The sequence below is a fragment of the Coregonus clupeaformis genome, chromosome 26 (assembly GCF_020615455.1).
Source record: "Coregonus clupeaformis isolate EN_2021a chromosome 26, ASM2061545v1, whole genome shotgun sequence".
In the NCBI taxonomy this organism is placed as follows: domain Eukaryota; kingdom Metazoa; phylum Chordata; class Actinopteri; order Salmoniformes; family Salmonidae; genus Coregonus; species Coregonus clupeaformis.
Window position 1 is genome coordinate 21,054,350 of NC_059217.1, and position 19,083 is coordinate 21,073,432.

General features: G+C 41.2%; 2 protein-coding genes across 4 annotated transcripts in view; one reads left to right on the top strand and one right to left on the bottom strand.

The window, feature by feature from the left end:
- LOC121540296 (DNA-binding protein RFX2) overlaps nucleotides 1–13,964 on the bottom strand; it is a 56,718-nt gene extending 42,754 nt beyond the window's left edge. For both annotated transcript variants that reach the window (XM_041849064.2, XM_041849063.2), the window contains exon 1: nucleotides 13,779–13,964. The gene's annotated coding sequence lies outside the window, so the exon portion shown is untranslated. The remainder of the gene's footprint in view (nucleotides 1–13,778) is intronic.
- Nucleotides 13,965–15,185: 1,221 nt separating this feature from the next.
- LOC121540294 (long-chain-fatty-acid--CoA ligase ACSBG2) overlaps nucleotides 15,186–19,083 on the top strand; it is a 45,196-nt gene continuing 41,298 nt past the window's right edge. The window contains exon 1 of one of the 2 annotated variants that reach the window (XM_041849061.2): nucleotides 15,186–15,301. Coding sequence is in view for 1 of the 2 variants with exons in the window: in XM_041849059.2 (XP_041704993.2) it covers nucleotides 16,576–16,591 (16 nt within the window). In the remaining variant the exon portion in view is untranslated. Of the gene's footprint in view, nucleotides 15,302–16,356; nucleotides 16,592–19,083 lie in introns of those variants that run through there. The other variant, XM_041849059.2, reaches the window with a different exon arrangement.

Sequence of the window (19,083 nt, forward strand, 5' to 3'; positions counted from 1 at the left end):
TACAATCTTCCCAGCTCTGCAGATTTGGCTGTGAAGAGACAGAATCATTAGTTTTGGTACTGTCCATTTGTAGCTTGTTTTTGGACACAGGTCCAGGAATGGCTGAAGGATTGCAATATTTGCATGGAGCTGACCCTGCAGATAGCACTACTGGGTGATCTGAAAGGTCAGTCAATCGATCAATAATATAATAATACTTTTAGCAAAAATGTTTATTTTCAATTCACAAACTGTAGAAACAATGAGAATAGAAAGGTTCAAAACTTTTGTAAAACATCACAGTACAGTTGAAAAATATATGGCAAATAGAAATCCAATATGGATGGTGTTATTTGAAGTTGAAGGATGGGACTAAAAACAACTAACAACAACTAATAACAACAAGATAACTAATGTAAAGCATACTGTGTCCATAATAAGTATATAGGTTGAGAGATTTTGTGAAAGAGCACAGTTAGAAAGATATGGCATTTAGAAACAAACCGGATGGACATCATGAAAATGATCAGAGAGGTTGAGGGTAGAGGAAGTTCAGGAGTAAAAACAAACAAAATATAATTATTGTAAAATTGACTGTGTCCATAAAATGTATATAGTATGTATAAGCTGGAAGTAGAGGCCTAAGCATTGTTGTTCACTAGTTTACTCCAATTAGGGAAGGGGTGGTGGGGTTGTATATGTGTATGGTAAGGAGATATATATATATATATATATATATATATATATATACACAGTGGGGAGAACAAGTATTTGATACACTGACGATTTTGCAGGTTTTCCTACTTACAAATCATGTAGAGGTCTGTAATTTTATCATAGGTACACTTAAACTGTGAGAGACGGAATCTAAAACAAAAATCCAGAAAATCACATTGTATGATTTTTAAGTAATTAATTTGCATTTTATTGCATGACATAAGTATTTGATACATCAGAAAAGCAGAACTTAATATTTGGTACAGAAACCTTTGTTTGCAATTACAAAGATCATACGTTTCCTGTAGGTCTTGACCAGGTTTGCACACACTGCAGCAGGGATTTTGGCCCACTCCTCCATACAGACCTTCTCCAGATCCTTCAGGTTTCGGGGCTGTCGCTGGGCAATACGGACTTTCAGCTCCCTCCAAAGATTTTCTACTGGGTTCAGGTCTGGAGACTGGCTAGGCCACTCCAGGACCTTGAGATGCTTCTTACGGAGCCACTCCTTAGTTGCCCTGGCTGTGTGTTTCGGGTCGTTGTCATGCTGGAAGACCCAGCCACGACCCATCTTCAATGCTCTTACTGAGGGAAGGAGGTTGTTGGCCAAGATCTCGCGATACATGGCCCCATCCATCCTCCCCTCAATACGGTGCAGTCGTCCTGTCCCCTTCGCAGAAAAGATTCCCAAAGAATGATGTTTCCACCTCCATGCTTCACAGTTGGGATGGTGTTCTTGGGGTTGTACTCATCCTTCTTCTTCCTCCAAACATGGCGAGTGGAGTTTAGACCAAAAAGCTCTATTTTTGTCTCATCAGACAACATGATCTTCTCCCATTCCTCCTCTGGATCATCCAGATGGTCATTGGCAAACTTCAGACGGGCCTGGACATGCGCTGGCTTGAGCAGAGATACCTTGCGTGCGCTGCAGGATTTTAATCCATGACGGCGTAGTGTGTTACTAATGGTTTTCTTTGAGACTGTGGTCCCAGCTCTCTTCAGGTCATTGACCAGGTCCTGCCGTGTAGTTCTGGGCTGATCCCTCACCTTCCTCATGATCATTGATGCCCCACGAGGTGAGATCTTGCATGGAGCCCCAGACCGAGGGTGATTGACCGTCATCTTGAACTTCTTCCATTTTCTAATAATTGCGCCAACAGTTGTTGCCTTCTCACCATGCTGCTTGCCTATTGTCCTGTAGCCCATCCCAGCCTGTGCAGGTCTACAATTTTATCTCTGATGTCCTTACACAGCTCTCTGGTCTTGGCCATTGTGGAGAGGTTGGAGTCTGTTTGATTGAGTGTGTGGACAGGTGTCTTTTATACAGGTAACGAGTGTAGAGCGAGTGTACTGTAGCTCAGCTGGTAGAGCACGGCGCTTGTAACGCCAAGGTAGTGGGTTCGATCCCCGGGACCACCCATACACAAAAAAATGTATGCACGCATGACTGCAAGTCGCTTTGGATAAAAGCGTCTGCTAAATGGCATATTATTATTATTATTATTATTATTATTCAAACAGGTGCAGTTAATACAGGTAATGAGTGGAGAACAGGAGGGCTTCTTAAAGAAAAACTAACAGGTCTATGAGAGCCGGAATTCTGACTGGTTGGTAGGTGATCAAATACTTATGTCATGCAATAAAATGCAAATGAATTACTTAAAAATCATATAATGTGATTTTCTGGATTTTTTTTGTTTTGATTATGTCTCTCACAGTTGAAGTGTACCTATGAAGGGAAAAAAGTATTTGATCCCCTGCTGATTTTGTACGTTTGCCCACTGACAAAGACATGATCAGACTATACTTTTAGTGGTAGGTTTATTTGAACAGTGAGAGACAGAATAACAACAACAAAATCCAGAAAAAACACATGTCAAAAATGTTAAATTGATTTGCATTTTAATTAGGGAAATAAGTATTTGACCCCTGATTTAGTACTTGGTGGCAAAACCCTTGTTGGCAAAAATCACAGAGGTCAGACGTTTCTTGTAGTTGGCCACCAGGTTTGCACACATCTCAGGAGGGATTTTGTCCCACTCCTCTTTGCAGATCTTCTCCAAGTCATTAAGGTTTCGAGGCTGACGTTTGGCAACTCAAACCTTCAGCTCCCTCCACAGATTTTCTATGGGATTAAGGTCTGGAGACTGGCTAGGCCACTCCAGGACCTTAATGTGCTCCTACTTGAGCCACTCCTTTGTTGCCTTGGCCGTGTGTTTTGGTCATTGTCATGCTGGAATACCCATCCACGACCCATTTTCAATGCCCTGGCTGAGGGAAGGAGGTTCTCACCCAAGATTTGACGGTACATGGCGCCGTCCATCGTCTCTTTGATGCGGTGAAGTTGTCCTGTCCCCATAGCAGAAAAACACCTCCAAAGCATAATGTTTCCACCTCCATGTTTGACGGTGGGGATGGTGTTCTTGGGGTCATAGGCAGCATTCCTCCTCCTCCAAACACGGCAAGTTGAGTTGATGCCAAAGAGCTCCATTTTGGTCTCATCTGACCACAACACTTTCACCCAGTTCTCCTCTGAATCATTCAGATTGGCAAACTTCAGACGGGTCTGTATATGTGCTTTCTTGAGCAGTGGGACCTTGCGGGCGCTGCAGGATTTCAGTCCTTCACGGCGTAGTGTGTTACCAATTGTTTTCTTGGTGACTATGGTCCCAAGATCATTGACAAGATCCTCCCGTGTAGTTCTGGGCTGATTCCTCACCGTTCTCATGATTATTGCAACTCCACGAGGTGAGATCTTGCATGGAGCCCCAGGCTGAGGGAGATTGACAGTTATTTTGTGTTTCTTCCATTTGCGAATAAATCGCACCAACTGTTGTCACCTTCTCACCAAGCTGCTTGGCGATGGTCTTGTAGCCCATTCCAGCCTTGTGTAGGTCTACAATCTTGTCCCTGACATCCTTGGAGAGCTCTTTGGTCTTGGCCACGGTGGAGAGTTTGGAATCTGATTGATTGATTGCTTCTGTGGACAGGTGTCTTTTATACAGGTAACAAGCTGAGATTAGGAGCACTCCCTTTAAGAGTGTGCTCCTAATCTCAGCTCGTTACCTGTATAAAAGAAACCTGGGAGCCAGAAATCTTTCTGATTGAGAGGGGGTCAAATACTTATTTCCCTCATTAAAATGCAAATCAATTTATAATTTTTCTGGATTTTTTTGTTGTTATTCTGTCTCTCACTGTTCAAATAAACCTACCATTAAAATTATAGACTGATCGTGTCTTTGTCAGTGGGCAAACGTACAAAATCAGCAGGGGATCAAATCCTTTTTTCCCTCACTGTATACCGGCTAACGGAAACCCTGGTCCAGACTTTCCCTAAACTGTAGGTGGAACTGCTTTAGTGCTCTGGGCTCACTAACGTGTTAACCTGGTCCTAAAACCCAAGCACATATCCATTAAGGTAGGTTGACTAATCTTGCAGCTGTAATTTGAGAAAATATTTAATTCAAGGGTTTCTGGATAACTCCTAATGAACATAAGGCTCAAATAAATTCAGTGCCTCTGCTGCTTTGCAAGTTCACTATCACAGTAAGCCATGGACTATGACTTTTCATAATCACATCCCAGGCATATCTAAATATAAACCCACATTAGCTTCCTGTCGAGATGTGCATATTATCTTTTCACTTTCAAAGACTAAAGTATGCAAGCGGTAACTGCCTGTAGAAGAAAGGCTGAGAGCAGTCAAAACAGACAAAGCACATTTCAGATCTCTTTTCAGTTGCTCTTGTGCAGGGGTGAATCATTTTTTCCAGACTGAGAGATACCGGAGAGATGACCTCAGTAGCTGGCAGAGGTAGTGCTCCAGCTATCATCCTGGCCTCTGAACCCAAGTAGCAGGTTTTATCTCACAAGAGGAATCTGCATTTCCTTGACAGGGGATTCACTCCATGCAGACATGACACACAGTAATTGATCATACAATTTCACAAGCAATACGTTAAACAAACCAATGAGTCACCCAGTAAATGGTTTCCCCATTAAACGTACAAATGGTTTATCATGCAATGGATAGTATGCTGACCACTTCTAGTCTTCTACTATCCGATGAATGTGACTCAACCAGTCTGTTTTATCCTTACAATACAACATCACAATCTCCGTGACTGCTAAATGGCAGCAAGGTTCAATATAATCTATCTATTAATTCAGCTAACACGCCAAAATCTAACAGCAATATGATGGGCCTCTTCCTGAGTTGATATTAAGAACTTATTAGTAGTAAGAAGATATTACAGATGGGTGTTGGTTCCTACATTTAATGACAACATGACTGTGTGGTTGTATATGACATCAGTCAATGTCAATTTCTTAATAAATCAAACATTTAAAATGGTTAATGTAGTCTTACTGGCTGTTGTGTCAGAGAGGAACTTTTTGGATGTCTTATCATTGTGACTCATGGGTTCATGTTGATTAGAGGAAGAAAAATGCTACAATTTGTCTGAAGGACAATTTGAGGAGTGCTTTCAGCTAGGGCTGTTACGGTGACCGATATTACCGCCACACCGGCGGTCACGAGTCATGATGGCAGTCAAATTCCACGTGACCGTTTAGTCACGGTAATTATGCTTCTCCTAGCTCTGTTGCTGCTGATGGTCATTAGTATCCTACCAAATTTGCTAACTGCCTGGTACTCAGCACTCCATTGTCCCTCTAATCACTCTGACATCAATGCAAATGTTATCGAAAGTCTAATCAAACACTTAATGAGAGCCCATGAGCTCATGTTGCGCAACATTTCTATAGGCTATGCAATTGCGTGAGAAAACAGAGTTTTGATGGCCTCTATTAAAAAGAGGAGGATCCCATCAGCTTTCTATAGGCTAGGCCTATTATTTTTATTTCTCAACTTTCCTAATATTAAACACATTGCTTCTCTTTACAACAGGAGTATAGCCTACCTGGCTGGCATGATGAAATGAACCACGGGAAAAGCGTCCTCCATTCGCTATTTAAGCGCATAGATTACATACATTTTTTCCCCTGTCCCTGTTTCGAGACAGGTGCATGATAATGGTCCATTCTAAATCAAAACAAATTTCACACATATTATTTAGTATATTTAAAGACAAGATTAAATCAAGAATAGTGTGATGGGGTGCCAATATTAGCCTATCATTTGTGAATGACGCCCAGCTTGTGTGCATTAAGGAAAGAAACAGCGCATGCCTTTTTTAGCAACTTTTTCAAATCATAGTCGCACACCTCATGTAGCCTAGCCCATAGGCCTATATGTTTTAATAAGGTTTGTATCACAACTTAAGTGGCCAAATAACTTCTTAAAATTAAGCACATGAATCCACTTTACAACGGGTGTAGAGCCTAACTGGCATACATATGCAACGCGTGAGTATGAAGTTTGGGGAAGATTTTCACCATAAAAATGCTCCTTTATAATAAAAGCATTTCATGCATAATCGCATTTGCGGTCACTTTTGAGAATGGTGTTTTCCCGTTAATTGCATTTTGGAACATTCGCGCTTATAGCCTACAGCCGTGTGCACATTGCTGCGCTCATAATGTGAAGAAATAGCCTAATAGTTTATCAACATTTTAAGATAAACGTTCTGATCTGTTGCGTCAGCCTCATTGCTTTTAAAATGTTTTTTGATGCGAGTGGGTGTATTAATTTGGGATCTATTGCATCCCACAACTGTCCCAGACTATGTTTGGAATATTTATTTCTCTCACAGAATAGGTCAACATTTGTACTATGGGGGATAGTACATGGACATAGGCTAGTGATTTTTCTGTTCGTTAGGCCTACTCATCTTGTTGCTGACAAAAAGTAAATGTGGACAGTTCTTCCAACATCTTCAATATGCGCCTTGGAATTCGATAAGGACACGCGCAGTTGCGTCCCCGATGTGTCTGTCTTCACTTGTAGCCTGTGAGAAGGACCCGATCATGTGACGGGCATTGGCTAATAAGAATGTATATATCTGAGAGAGCCATGTGAGTGCGAGGTGTTTCGGAGCACGCAGCCGGGAGAAGATAATTATAATTATTATATTCAGCCCAAGGGCACAATGGCCACTGGTTGCAAAAGGCATGGATTTTTTAAGGGGCATTACGGCCAAACAAAGGGGATGCTGACGGGAAATTCGAGGCATTATCAAGTGCTTGTCAAATTATGAATGAGAGACTGTTGCAGAGACTGTGCAGCCCGCGCAAAAAACAAAGCAGAGCTCATGCCTTTCATGCAACTTTTTTCAAATCATCATTAGAGTCGCATCATGCAGCCTTAGAATGTATTAAAAGTCAAAACATATAACCCAACGTTTGGATCACAACTACAGTTGCATAAATAACTCTAAATTAAGCATATAGGAGGACCTGTTTCTTTGTTAACCATTCAACACAGAATAGCCTTGTGCGTACTCCCTCAAATATTTTGGAGAAAATATCCTTTCTATTCTATTCAGCTATGTTCAATTGTATTCTTCATACTACAAAATAATGCCATGGAATTCTAAACTAATCTAAGCTAAATGAACTAGTATAGCCCACAGCCATATGACATAGTCAGATCAGGGCCTAACATAAGGACAACTCAGAGTATGCTATTCTGTTCTTCTGAAATAAACTACATTTTCTTCATATTGTGTTTCTTTAGACCTGTCTAAAATAAATAACAGATTTATTGTGATGGTATGGGCTATATTAAATGGATTTATTAGACTTTTTAAAATGTAGATGTTCTATCAGTGGCTTGTAGGCTATGCGTGGATGCCAGGAGCTGCTAAATGTGTTTGTTAATTAACGGTCAATTACCATGAGACCGGCAGTTATTTGCTTGACAATCACCGGCTGACAAAATGTCATGACCACCACAGCCCTACTTTCAGCCCTAAACCCAGGAAGCCTTCCACCTGCAAGGCCTGCGAGCCTCCTCTGCCCCTGTTCCTTGTCAAATCCTCTTATTAAATTGCTTCTGAAGTGCAGCCATGCAGACAGCAAAGAAACGGTAAGTAGCCTGCTCACAAATCTAAGCAAATCTCTTCTCAATGGACATACCGTTATTATTTTGAAGCAAGTTCATGGTCATACTTGTTATAATACAGTGAGGGAAAAAAGTATTTGATCCCCTGCTGATTTTGTACGTTTGCCCACTGACAAAGAAATTATCAGTCTATCATTTTAAATGGTAGGTTTATTTGAACAGTGAGAGACAGAAGCAATCAATCAATCAGATTCCAAACTCTCCACCATGGCCAAGACAAAAGAGCTCTCCAAGGATGTCAGGGACAACATTGTAGACCCACACAAGGCTGGAATGGGCTACAAGACCATCGCCAAGCAGCTTGGTGAGAAGGTGACAACAGTTGGTGCGATTATTCGCAAATGGAAGAAACACAAAATAACTGTCAATCTCCCTCAGCCTGGGGCTCCATGCAAGATCTCACCTCGTGGAGTTGCAATGATCATGAGAACGGTGAGGAATCAGCCCAGAACTACACGGGAGGATCTTGTCAATCATCTCAAGGCAGCTGGGACCATAGTCACCAAGAAAACAATTGGTAACACACTACGCCGTGAAGGACTGAAATCCTGCAGCGCCCGCAAGGTCCCCCTGCTCAAGAAAGCACATATACAGGGCCGTCTGAAGTTTGCCAATGAACATCTGAATGATTCAGAGGAGAACTGGGTGAAAGTGTTGTGGTCAGATGAGACCAAAATCGAGCTCTTTGGCATCAACTCAACATGCCGTGTTTGGAGGAGGAGGAATGCTGCCTATGACCCCAAGAACACCATCCCCACCGTCAAACATGGAGATGGAAACATTATGCTTTGGGGGTGTTTTTCTGCTAAGGGGACAGGACAACTTCACCGCATCAAAGGGACGATGGACGGGGCCATGTACCGTCAAATCTTGGGTGAGAACCTCCTTCCCTCAGCCAGGGCATTGAAAATGGGTCGTGGATGGGTATTCCAGCATGACAATGACCCAAAACACACGGCCAAGGCAACAAAGGAGTGGCTCAAGAAGAAGCACATTAAGGTCCTGGAGTGGCCTAGCCAGTCTCCAGACCTTAATCCCATAGAAAATCTGTGGAGGGAGCTGAAGGTTCGAGTTGCCAAACGTCAGCCTCAAAACCTTAATGACTTGGAGAAGATCTGCAAAGCGGAGTGGGACAAAATCCCTCCTGAGATATGTGCAAACCTGGTGGCCAACTACAAGAAACGTCTGACCTCTGTGATTTTTGCCACCAAGTACTAAGTCATGTTTTGCAGAGGGGTCAAATACATAATTCCCTCATTAAAATGCAAATCAATTTATAAAATTTTTGACATGGGTTTTTCTGGATTTTTTTGTTGTTATTCTGTCTCTCACTGTTCAAATAAACCTACCATTAAAATTATAGACCGATCATGTCTTTGTCAGTGGGCAAACGTACAAAATCAGCAGGGGATCAAATACTTTTTCCCCCTCACTGTATATAATATATGCCATTTATCAGACACTTTTATCTAAACGTGATGTGCAGTAATGCGTGCATACTTGTTGCTTTTTTAACATGAGAAATGAAAACATCCACATAAAAATAAATATTTGGACTAAGGAAAACTCCACAAAAGAAAAGAACCAGAGAGAGAAAGTGGAGAGAGGGTTGGGGGAGGTCTACGGTCTCTGGCTGAAAAAAGTTGAGGGGGGGCCATCATTGTGATGCAAATGTCAGAACCCTGTCTGCTGTTTGTGGCAGGAAATTTAATTAGCAGTTGTGTAGCTACGATACAAATCAGGTGGAATGTAAAGAATGCCCCTGGTGACGAGAGAGAGAAAACAACTGAAAAACATTTAATTTCACAACAAGTTTTAACCTGTTGCTACTGAGAGCCAATCATGGGTTACGTTTTTTGTACCTGGTGAGACTGGTTCTCAGTAGCTTGGAGACAAAAACCTACTTTGTGATTTCCAAATCGCACTACCTGTGTCGACAACTTAACACTGTCTGCAAGACAAAACAGATTTACTGCACGTGGACACTTGAAATTAAAGAATTTCCCTCGTTGGTTTTGTACAAGTGGTGGCGGAGTTAAGAGTTAACTGTAATAACAACAGAGAAAAAAACAACCTGAGTCCTGCCCCTTTCTTATGTAGAAAACCGCCACACCATTACTTTCCATGTACACATTAACAACTCCCCAAAGGTATTAATCTTCTTCTCTGTGCCTCTGCTCTGTTCAGTGAATTCATGACATTTCTGACTGGAGGTTTGGCAAATCTCATTAAAATCAGAGTTAATGTCAGATAATCAAATGTACAGAGACCAGATGGCTCAGTAAGCACAGCAAGGACGAATTCCAATTTTAAATGCTCTTGGATCTTAACACCATAACTGTAAAAACAACAGTGATGACATCTACATAAATTAGGCATGCTGCTGCTAGTGCACCAACTATTGGCTTTTAAAATAGGATGTGAATCAAAAGCTACTAAAATAATTGAATGGCTGATAACTCGTGTAAAAAAAAATGGGCCATCAGCACCACACATTGATTGACTGGGTTCTGGCAAATGCTCCAGCAGTGAACCATTGCCAGCAATCGAGATTAGCCTACTCTGTCGTGATGACAATTCTTTGAAAAAAGTATGTTCTTAACATTGTTCATTTGTGACATGCAGAATTGCTTCTATCAAGTGGTCTGATTTTGTGCAGACACTCAATAACTTATCAGGCAGCCATTGGCCGGGTATTAGACTGAGCGCCTCTCCTCAGTGCTGGAACTCATCCAGATTAGCTAAATACAGCATAAACACATACACACAGTGGACATTTGACCTCCCCCCACCCACAGGGACCACTGCAGCTGTCCATTTGAGAGCTGCACTGTACCAGGGACCTTAAAACCTCAACATGGTATAGGGTTACTGTGGACACTGCTAAAACCATCACAAAAGCAACACCAGAGTGGATGCTTAAGACAGGGGTCCATAGGAAGAGTACAGACAGGACTAAACCTGGACCACAGGCAGCAGTGGTGAATCACAGGTCACAGTGGCATTCATCGCTGGGAGGCACCGAAGTATGACCACAATCACAGGCTGTATGTAGGCTGTGTCAATAACGAAGCCACTGGCAGACCAAAAGAAAATATATGTTGAAAGTTACCCAGTAAACTCAAACAGCATGTATTCCTTCACCTGATCCAAATGTTTTTTTTTGTTTGTTGCTTGAGCATGCCTTAAAAAAGGTTTTGATGTTTGTTGATTAAGAAGGCTACTCAAGAGGAAAGATGTCATTTTCAATGGAGCACAAGAAAGACACCCACTTCCCAAAATACAATTAGTACAAAACCTCAGAATGGGTTTAACTAGTCAGTACCAGCTTCTTTCCATTCCGTCTCACTCTCCTCTATTGAGCACCTTTTCCACCTGACCTGCCTCTGCTAGCCAAAACTTTGTACACCCGCCACATCCAGGGAGATGAAAATAACCTGATTAAAAACACTGACTTTTAAAAGAATAACACGTTACCCCCTGGCCCAACCCATCCCCTCACTTTCCATGACTTTGGGTGTATTTATATATCAAGTTGCCATGTAAACATAACAGCAGCACGATCGGATTCTGGCTGCATGGAGGTTCAGGGACATTTATTTTCTTTGTAGACCAATCAAAGCTAGATTACTTCAGAATTAGGCTACTTTGTCAAAAAAAAGTGCAGTAATCCCTTAAACATTGATTTTATCCTTGTTCAAGATCAGGGTGTATTAGTAAAATAAGAATTAGACTGCAAGAAATTTAGTTTAGTTTTGAAGGAAACTTTAAGAGCACAGTCCCTATAGGCCTATTTAGTGGAGTAGCAGACTAACAACCTTCAACAAAAGACCCATTAAGAGATGGCACTCAAAAAGCCACCATCAACCTAACTCTCATAAATATACAGACTGGCTAATGAAAATACACAAAATATACTCCCCATTTCACATGAAAGGAAACAGGTATTGGGCTTCATCAATAATACATCTCAACATGAATCATTCAGTTCTCCGCCTTGGGAGAGGCATCCTATGGGGAAGTGCACCTGTGACGGTGTATTCCATTACCAGAAAACAGATATTTAATTAAAATAGTTAATTAAAAGAGTGCATTTTCATGCCACAAAGATTATTAACAACTGTTGCAACTACAGCAAACAGGTCTCACAAAGGAGCGTCTGACAGCTGTCATTAGTTTAGGATGAACTCAGTTGGGACCAGAGACAAAAAAACAAAATCTTTGAAAGGCAACCCAACCAAACTGCATATAAATTGTCAGCGGAGACAAATTATTCAAGAAATTAATGCAATATCAGAGTACAGTGAAGGGCTTCGCTGTAGTCATTGCATTAGCCACTTCCGTGCCTATTATCCTCATTATCACCATGGTTTTCACTGGTATGGGCACTCGGCTCTAAAGATAATTATATAGCGCAGCACGCCTAATGAGAACTAACACCTGGACGATATGTCACTATCTTGGATAGAACTCATCAACTGCCCTGGCTCTGTTGAACAGGTGTAACATCACCGTGGTGAATGGTGATGAACTGTTCCTAGAAATTTGGACTGAAGTCAGACAAGCGGAGTCAAGCTGTTAAAGTTAATGTCTCCTGATGTCCATCTGATCTTTGAGATATTTTGATCTGGGGCACAGTTTAGGGTTCCACATTCAGCTGAATTGTATAATAAATGATAAGTATATTTGTTTCAAAGGTGTGATAATGTCTCAAATTTCATATGGGATAACTATATTAAACCACTCAAAATAATTAGCCACAAATTAGAAAAGGACCACTGAGGAGGAATAACTATCATAGCACCACCTAGCTGTAACATCTTTTTGGTAATCATATTTTTTAAGGTGTGGAAAATATGTATAGTTAGCTAAGAATATGGTTATTAACGTGTTATAGCATAATTACTATTTGCTTTGGCTTAGCCTACTTACAGCTTTTCAATCAGCTTTTACACAGCCTCTTAGTAAAACAAAAAAGCATGCGAAATAAACTGTGCCATCAATGCACCCCCTTCCCAAAACGAGATCGACACGACAGTGGCACCCAGGTACCCTGAATTTGATGTAGCCAGTAAGCCGGCAAGCTTTCCGCGTGTTGTGTAACAGGATAGGTAATAAACATAACTAGCAAATAACGACTAACGTTACTCACTGTTAGTGAGCTATTGGAGATGAGCTCGCGCCACTGTTCCATGTTTAAAAAGTTTCGCATTGCGAATAGAACGAGTAACGACTGTTGGCAGCGAGATTCAATATTATCGATCTATTAATTCAGCTAACACGTCGACATTAGAGATGGGTGTTGGTAAAATATAATAATTGTCCGTCCAATTTTGGAATAGCTATGCTTAGCTATTTAAGGTAGACTAATGCTAACGTTAACTGACCCAGCTGGAGCTAGCTAGCTAATGTTGGCTAATTCGGATAGCTGTGCGATAAACAGTTGGTATAGTAGGTGAATGCATTTGGTGTGCACCATGTATAATCGAGCTAACTTAGCTAAATTGAGTTAGAAATTTCAGCAAGTTGTCAGTCACATCCACAAAGTAAAATTTAACAAAATGTTCACCCATGATGAGATATTTTAGCTAACGTTAGCTAGCTACTGTACAACATGTAGGTAGCTAGCTTGGCGGCTTCAGAGCAGGCATATATGATAGCAGAAAAAAACGATAATTCCATTCTGCATACAACCTGGCACAAAGCTTAAACCCGTGTATAAAAATTAAAAATGTGTACAAATATGGAACTAACTTAGCTAAATAGTTAGTAATACGATAGTTCACTTGCTGGTAAACTTATAGAAATGGCTAACAAGCAATCGCGTTGGATGGAGTAAACGACGTTAGCTTAGCTAACTGGCTAGTTAACGTTAGGTAGCTAATGCTTGACAGAAGATTCGTGGGGTGGATGTGACGAAGGGAAAGTAACGTTAGCTAACGTTACCTAGAAAGCTAACTAGGGTATGAAAGATAGATTGGTGTGCATTCAATACCACAGTATCGTTATCCCAAATTAGAATACATGTATCGTCTCAACTCCGTAAAGATATATTCACCTTTGCCTTGTATAAGTTCTGCCCTGGCTGTGCTCTCTTTCCCCTCTCTCACTTGCTCGTTGAGTTCCAATTGCTTCTGCTGCTGTTGCTGAGTGTTGCGCCCGTTGGTAAGTAACTGTCTCCACGGCTACAGTCACTATGGCGCGCGGGGGTCTCGAGGCAACTGTTGCTATCCTCTCCTTCTTACGTCAGTGGCCAAAATAAATAAATATATATCTTTATATATATATATATCTATATATATATATATATATGAGGGCGGAATACTGCATTGACTCCGCCCACTAAGGCAAATCGACCACTAGACCACTAGAGGGCGCTCTGACCTTATTAATCTCAGGTAAGGCCAGAAACGTATACATTTGGTCACGAATTTTAGATGTATGTGTGAGGGATCCAACAATCTGCAGATTTGTGCCATTTGTTTCTTGCAACATTTCACAGAATGTATAAAACATCTATGGTAATTCATTAATTGGGTAATGCCAGAGCGAGAGAGTAGAAGTGGATACCACAAGAAAGTTAATGTGCAGCTGCTGAAAAAAAAGCATCTATTGAGGAAAGGTCAACACAAAAAAAGAATCAACAATAATGCTGTAATCAGTAATGTGTGTAATAAATATAAATGTAATGAATGTAACCTCTAGTCTAGTCTAAATAGGACCTTGCCAGTGCGTAAAATCTCAACCACTTGGTAGCAGTAGTTTTTCCATAGCTGCTAGACAGTGCCTCTCAATGTTCTCTTTCTCTTCCACTTATTGCTACTTGTACTATCTATCAACCCTAATTTCACCTGGGATTTGAAACACGGATTTTCTCTACAGAGACCAAGACCTTGCTCTACCTGAAAATCCTCGGCATGCTCGGGTCTGCTACCCTTATTTAGAGCAAAGGAGGACACAAAAATGGTTTATATTGCATCTTAAAATGGTTTTATGATGTATATGGTTTTGAAGACATTATCCCAGAAGAAAATGCTGTAAGGACCTAGCTAGGGTCATATCCTTTTTGTGTGCTCATGTTTTTTTTGTTTTTTTATCAATGTATTACCAGAGAGAAATATGGTCGGTTATTGTTGGTACAGTCAAAAATGTTTTTATGGATGTAGGTTTCCACATACTTTAGAAGTCATTTCAAGATATTATAATAAAAAAATAGAATAAAACACATTTGTAACACGTTTATCATTATTATGGGCACCAACATACAAACAACGTCATCCCCTGAATGTGGTGGATGTAAAATGTTTCATCACCACTATTATTTGTTCTACTATTAGGGAAATTATTTCAAACGACACGTTGATCTTTTAAGTCAGATACAAAACTTTCGGTTTGAAATTACATGGCCAAATTAAAGGCGTGCTTAAACTCCGCCACGTCACATTCTCCTCACAAAGAATCAGCATGCGCACACTTGCAGGCCAGGGCAGGTGACGTTCACGTGTCTGTATTCCCTAATCAACAACTTCGGCGTCAAAGTTTGTTTCTATCAGGAAAAAGGTTGATTGTTTTGTTTTGACGGTAAGGTCCAACATTACTTTGACTTACTAGCAAATACTTTTGACAACACAAGTTAACTAACGATATCGGTGCTGAACGCGTGCTGCTGACTCAGAAATGGTGTAGCGAACGTTCGGAGAGGAGCTGTAGGTTTTGTTCACGATGATGCGCTTAATTGAAATGGAATATCTTAGTTGAAACGGGGACATTTGTAATTTGAACCTAATTTGGTTAACCTTCGCTACAATTAGCCATTCTTCTAGCTGACGTTACTTTTGTTTGCACACGACGGCTGGTTTGACAGCTAATTAACTAGGTAACGTTACCGGTAGTAGAGCTTAAGTTACACTAAAGCTACCCTTAAGAAAACTAAAGTTACTTTAAGAAAGTTCACTATATCGATATACTTCGTGATAAATGATCGTATCTAAGTCTGAAATATCATAGATTACAAATTGCAAGAATTGAACACTGGAGTCGGATGTTAACAGAAGTAAAAAGTAATTAACTACTGAAAACACTACCAAGAGTTGAATTTAGTTCAACTGCCACCAAGCTACTGTAAAATGTAGTTGAATTACTAGTTGGAACTAAATGTAGTTCACTCCAACACTGCAAACTAGTTGCTTTCAGTTTATAAAACTTATAAAACGTTAAAAAATTATATCCAGTGTAATAGGATATAATTAGGGGGCCTGGTCCGCCCTACCGTATTTAAATATTGGTAATTTATTTGCATGATGGAGAGGGGCGCCGACAGAATGAATCATCAATCGCACATAAAGCATCCGAGCGAAAAAGCCTGTCTCAGTATGAGTAGTCCATGTGTGATGCTGTCTGGCCAAAAAGAGTATGGCATGTCGTGCTTTTGGCCAGACCGCATCAGATACATGGGCTACATATAGTATTTATTTTATTTTTAGGTCATTTAGCAGACGCTCTTATCCAGAGCGACTTACAGAAGCAATTAGGGTTAAGTGCCTTGCTCAAGGGCACATCGACAGATTGTTCACCTAGTCGGCTCGGGGATTAGCCACTCTTAACCACTAAGCTACCTGCCGCCCCAGTATAGGGCTTTCCAACCCTGTTCCTGGAGAGCGACCATCCTGATATAGTAAGACACAAGGGCGCTGTTTTGCTTGCTCGGATGCTTTCTCCCACTTGCAAATTGAAGGAAGTTGGCGGCGCAATGCACTGTTCAGATGCTGGAATTATTTTTTCACGAACGTGTGAAGGTAACCTGCTTTTTGACGTGATTTGACAATTGGAAGAAAACACGACTGGTTTTGTCATGAATGGTCACATTAAAAGGTAATACATTTTTACAGTTAAATTACATGTATTTACTATAAAACCCATTTAAATGTGTGCACGCAACTGCGTGCGTACATAGGAGGTCCTTTGAAAAAAACTTGGCCCTATAGAAATCAAATGCCCGTACTACTGATTCGTTCTGGTGCCGGTCCTGCTTGATTCACTGTACTGTGAACGGGGAGAATTCATGAAGGGGATGTCAATGATATGTAGTAACATCGCTGGATGCAGCAGCACAGCCACGCAAGCCTCGCCCATCACGGGGAGATGGGCTCACCAGCGATCATGTGATGGTCCGGTGGATCTCTGCGTTTCTCATGGCAATTGGCTGAAGCGATCTTGCTATAGTGGAAGGACACATCTTGTCTCCTTTTATTAATGAGCATTTTCAGGGCTGGTCCTTGCCGTTCTGCTGCCCTAGGTGACACCAAAAAAATGCTGCCCCTTGCAAAACTAAAAGTCCCAGTGAGCAAAATGACATTGAAAATGTGTATTTTCCAGACGTTGAAGTTAGGTTCAATTTAGGTTCTGAAAAGTAAAAAATACTTATTTTCCAGATGTTGAAAATGCGTATTTCCCAGTAGTTGAAAATATGTATTTTCCGGATTTTGAAATCGGGCTCATTTTTGGTTCTGAATGAAAGTTGAAAAGAAGTCATTTTATATAGACTTCTATGTTTGGGCCAAATCAAGGCTGGTCCAGACCGGACAAAATATGAACCAAACATAGACATCTATGATTGGTTCAGATTTGGCCCGGGCCGGACCAAAAACCAATGTTCGTGGATGTGGAAATGAAGGCTGGAACGAACTGCACAAAAAAAGACGTCGGCGTTGGTCCATGCTTACTGAGGTGTAGCCCATCTGTGTGGTAAGCCAACCATTTGTAAAAATCCAAAGAAAGACTTCGGCTTGTGCTTACTGGGGTGTAGCCTACAATGTTGCCTGCAATGGAAATGCCCATCCATGTTGTAGGCCCACCGTTTGTAAAACAGGCTGTTGCATTTGCTTTGTTAGTCCTGTTAGATTCTTGTGACTAATCAATTTGGCTATTTAAGCTCTGGTCCTGTGTAGCTCAGTTGGTAGAGCATGGCGTTTGCAATGCCTGGGTTGTGGGTTCGTTTCCCACGGGGGGCCAGTATGAAAAAAAATAATAATAAAGAAATATGCAGTAACTGTAAGTCGCTCTGGATAAGAGCGTCTGCTAAATGACTAAAATGTAATATCAGCTAGCCAACTTTATCAGGAGTTATCGTGAGCCTATTTGCAATGTGTTTACACAATGGGAAATGCAGAAATATTAAATTTTTTCGCTATGATCAGCTTGTCAAAAATTGATGGATACAAACTTGAAACCACTGATCGTGACAATGGGGTGAAACTCCTGGACAATAGTTGTGATTGTCCATTCCATATTGTCCATTTTACTTTGACCTGTCCTGTTAGGATATGTTTTGTTAACATGACAGCGCATTTATTTGATTGAGCGCCATTTAGGTTAGGCTATTTTATCATAGAAACCTGCATGATGTAAAAAGTGTCAGTCTCGTTACATTGTCATACATTTTATCTCCAGCCTGTAGGCTACAGAAAAGGCCACATACTCGTTCTATCATATCCTATATCTGCTACATGATTTATGTTAATTTTTTTGGCAGAATGTTGGTGGAGCGCCACAGCGATGCGTTTCTCCAACAGCACCCTGGAGAGGCGCGCTTGGACTGGACTAGCAAAATATTTTGCACCCCTGCCTATGACAAAGTGGGCACTGCTTATCACAGGGCGGCATCAGCGCTCACATTAAAAGCCCATATGCCACTGGTTGAGAGAAATTGTCATTGTTTTTGGGCAGAATTATGTGAGGTTTTATGTGTTGTTGTTGGAGGTGCGTCTTGATCAGTTTAGCCATCGGCGGCCGCCTAATCCTTCCTAATGAGCGGGCCGACCGTGAGCATCTTCATTCTCCTGTGACTGATTGTTCGTCCCTCAAAGTAAGGTGCACATATAGTAGTCCTGGCAGGCTGTCACCTTGCACAGTTCTATGTAAATTAGGGCTGACCCCATTGTTTGGTCAATAGGCTGTTGGCTCTCCCTTTCAATAACCACTGCATGAAAGGGAAAAATGTAATGCTCTGATCCAGTGGAAACGTCATAAAATACCTGATTACTACTTATCCCTTGCACACATAGCCTACAGCTGTGTTGGGCCCAAGCTCACTGGCACTGGAAACTGAGGCAGTGTCATGCAGCATAAGTATTCTGATCATGGAGTTACGAACGCGTCAAGCGTCTACATCTACATTTAAATGAGTCCACAGTGTGTCCGGATTCCCTTTTCCCGCGCTATAATCAAATGCCAGAATGCATTCTACAAATAGTGGAATAGGCGCTAGCGAGCAACGCTAAAGGGATTGCAAATGGGTTAGCATAACTCTAGCCAAACTAAAAATAGCAAACACATTCCTCACACGCTAGGAATGTATTTCTTCC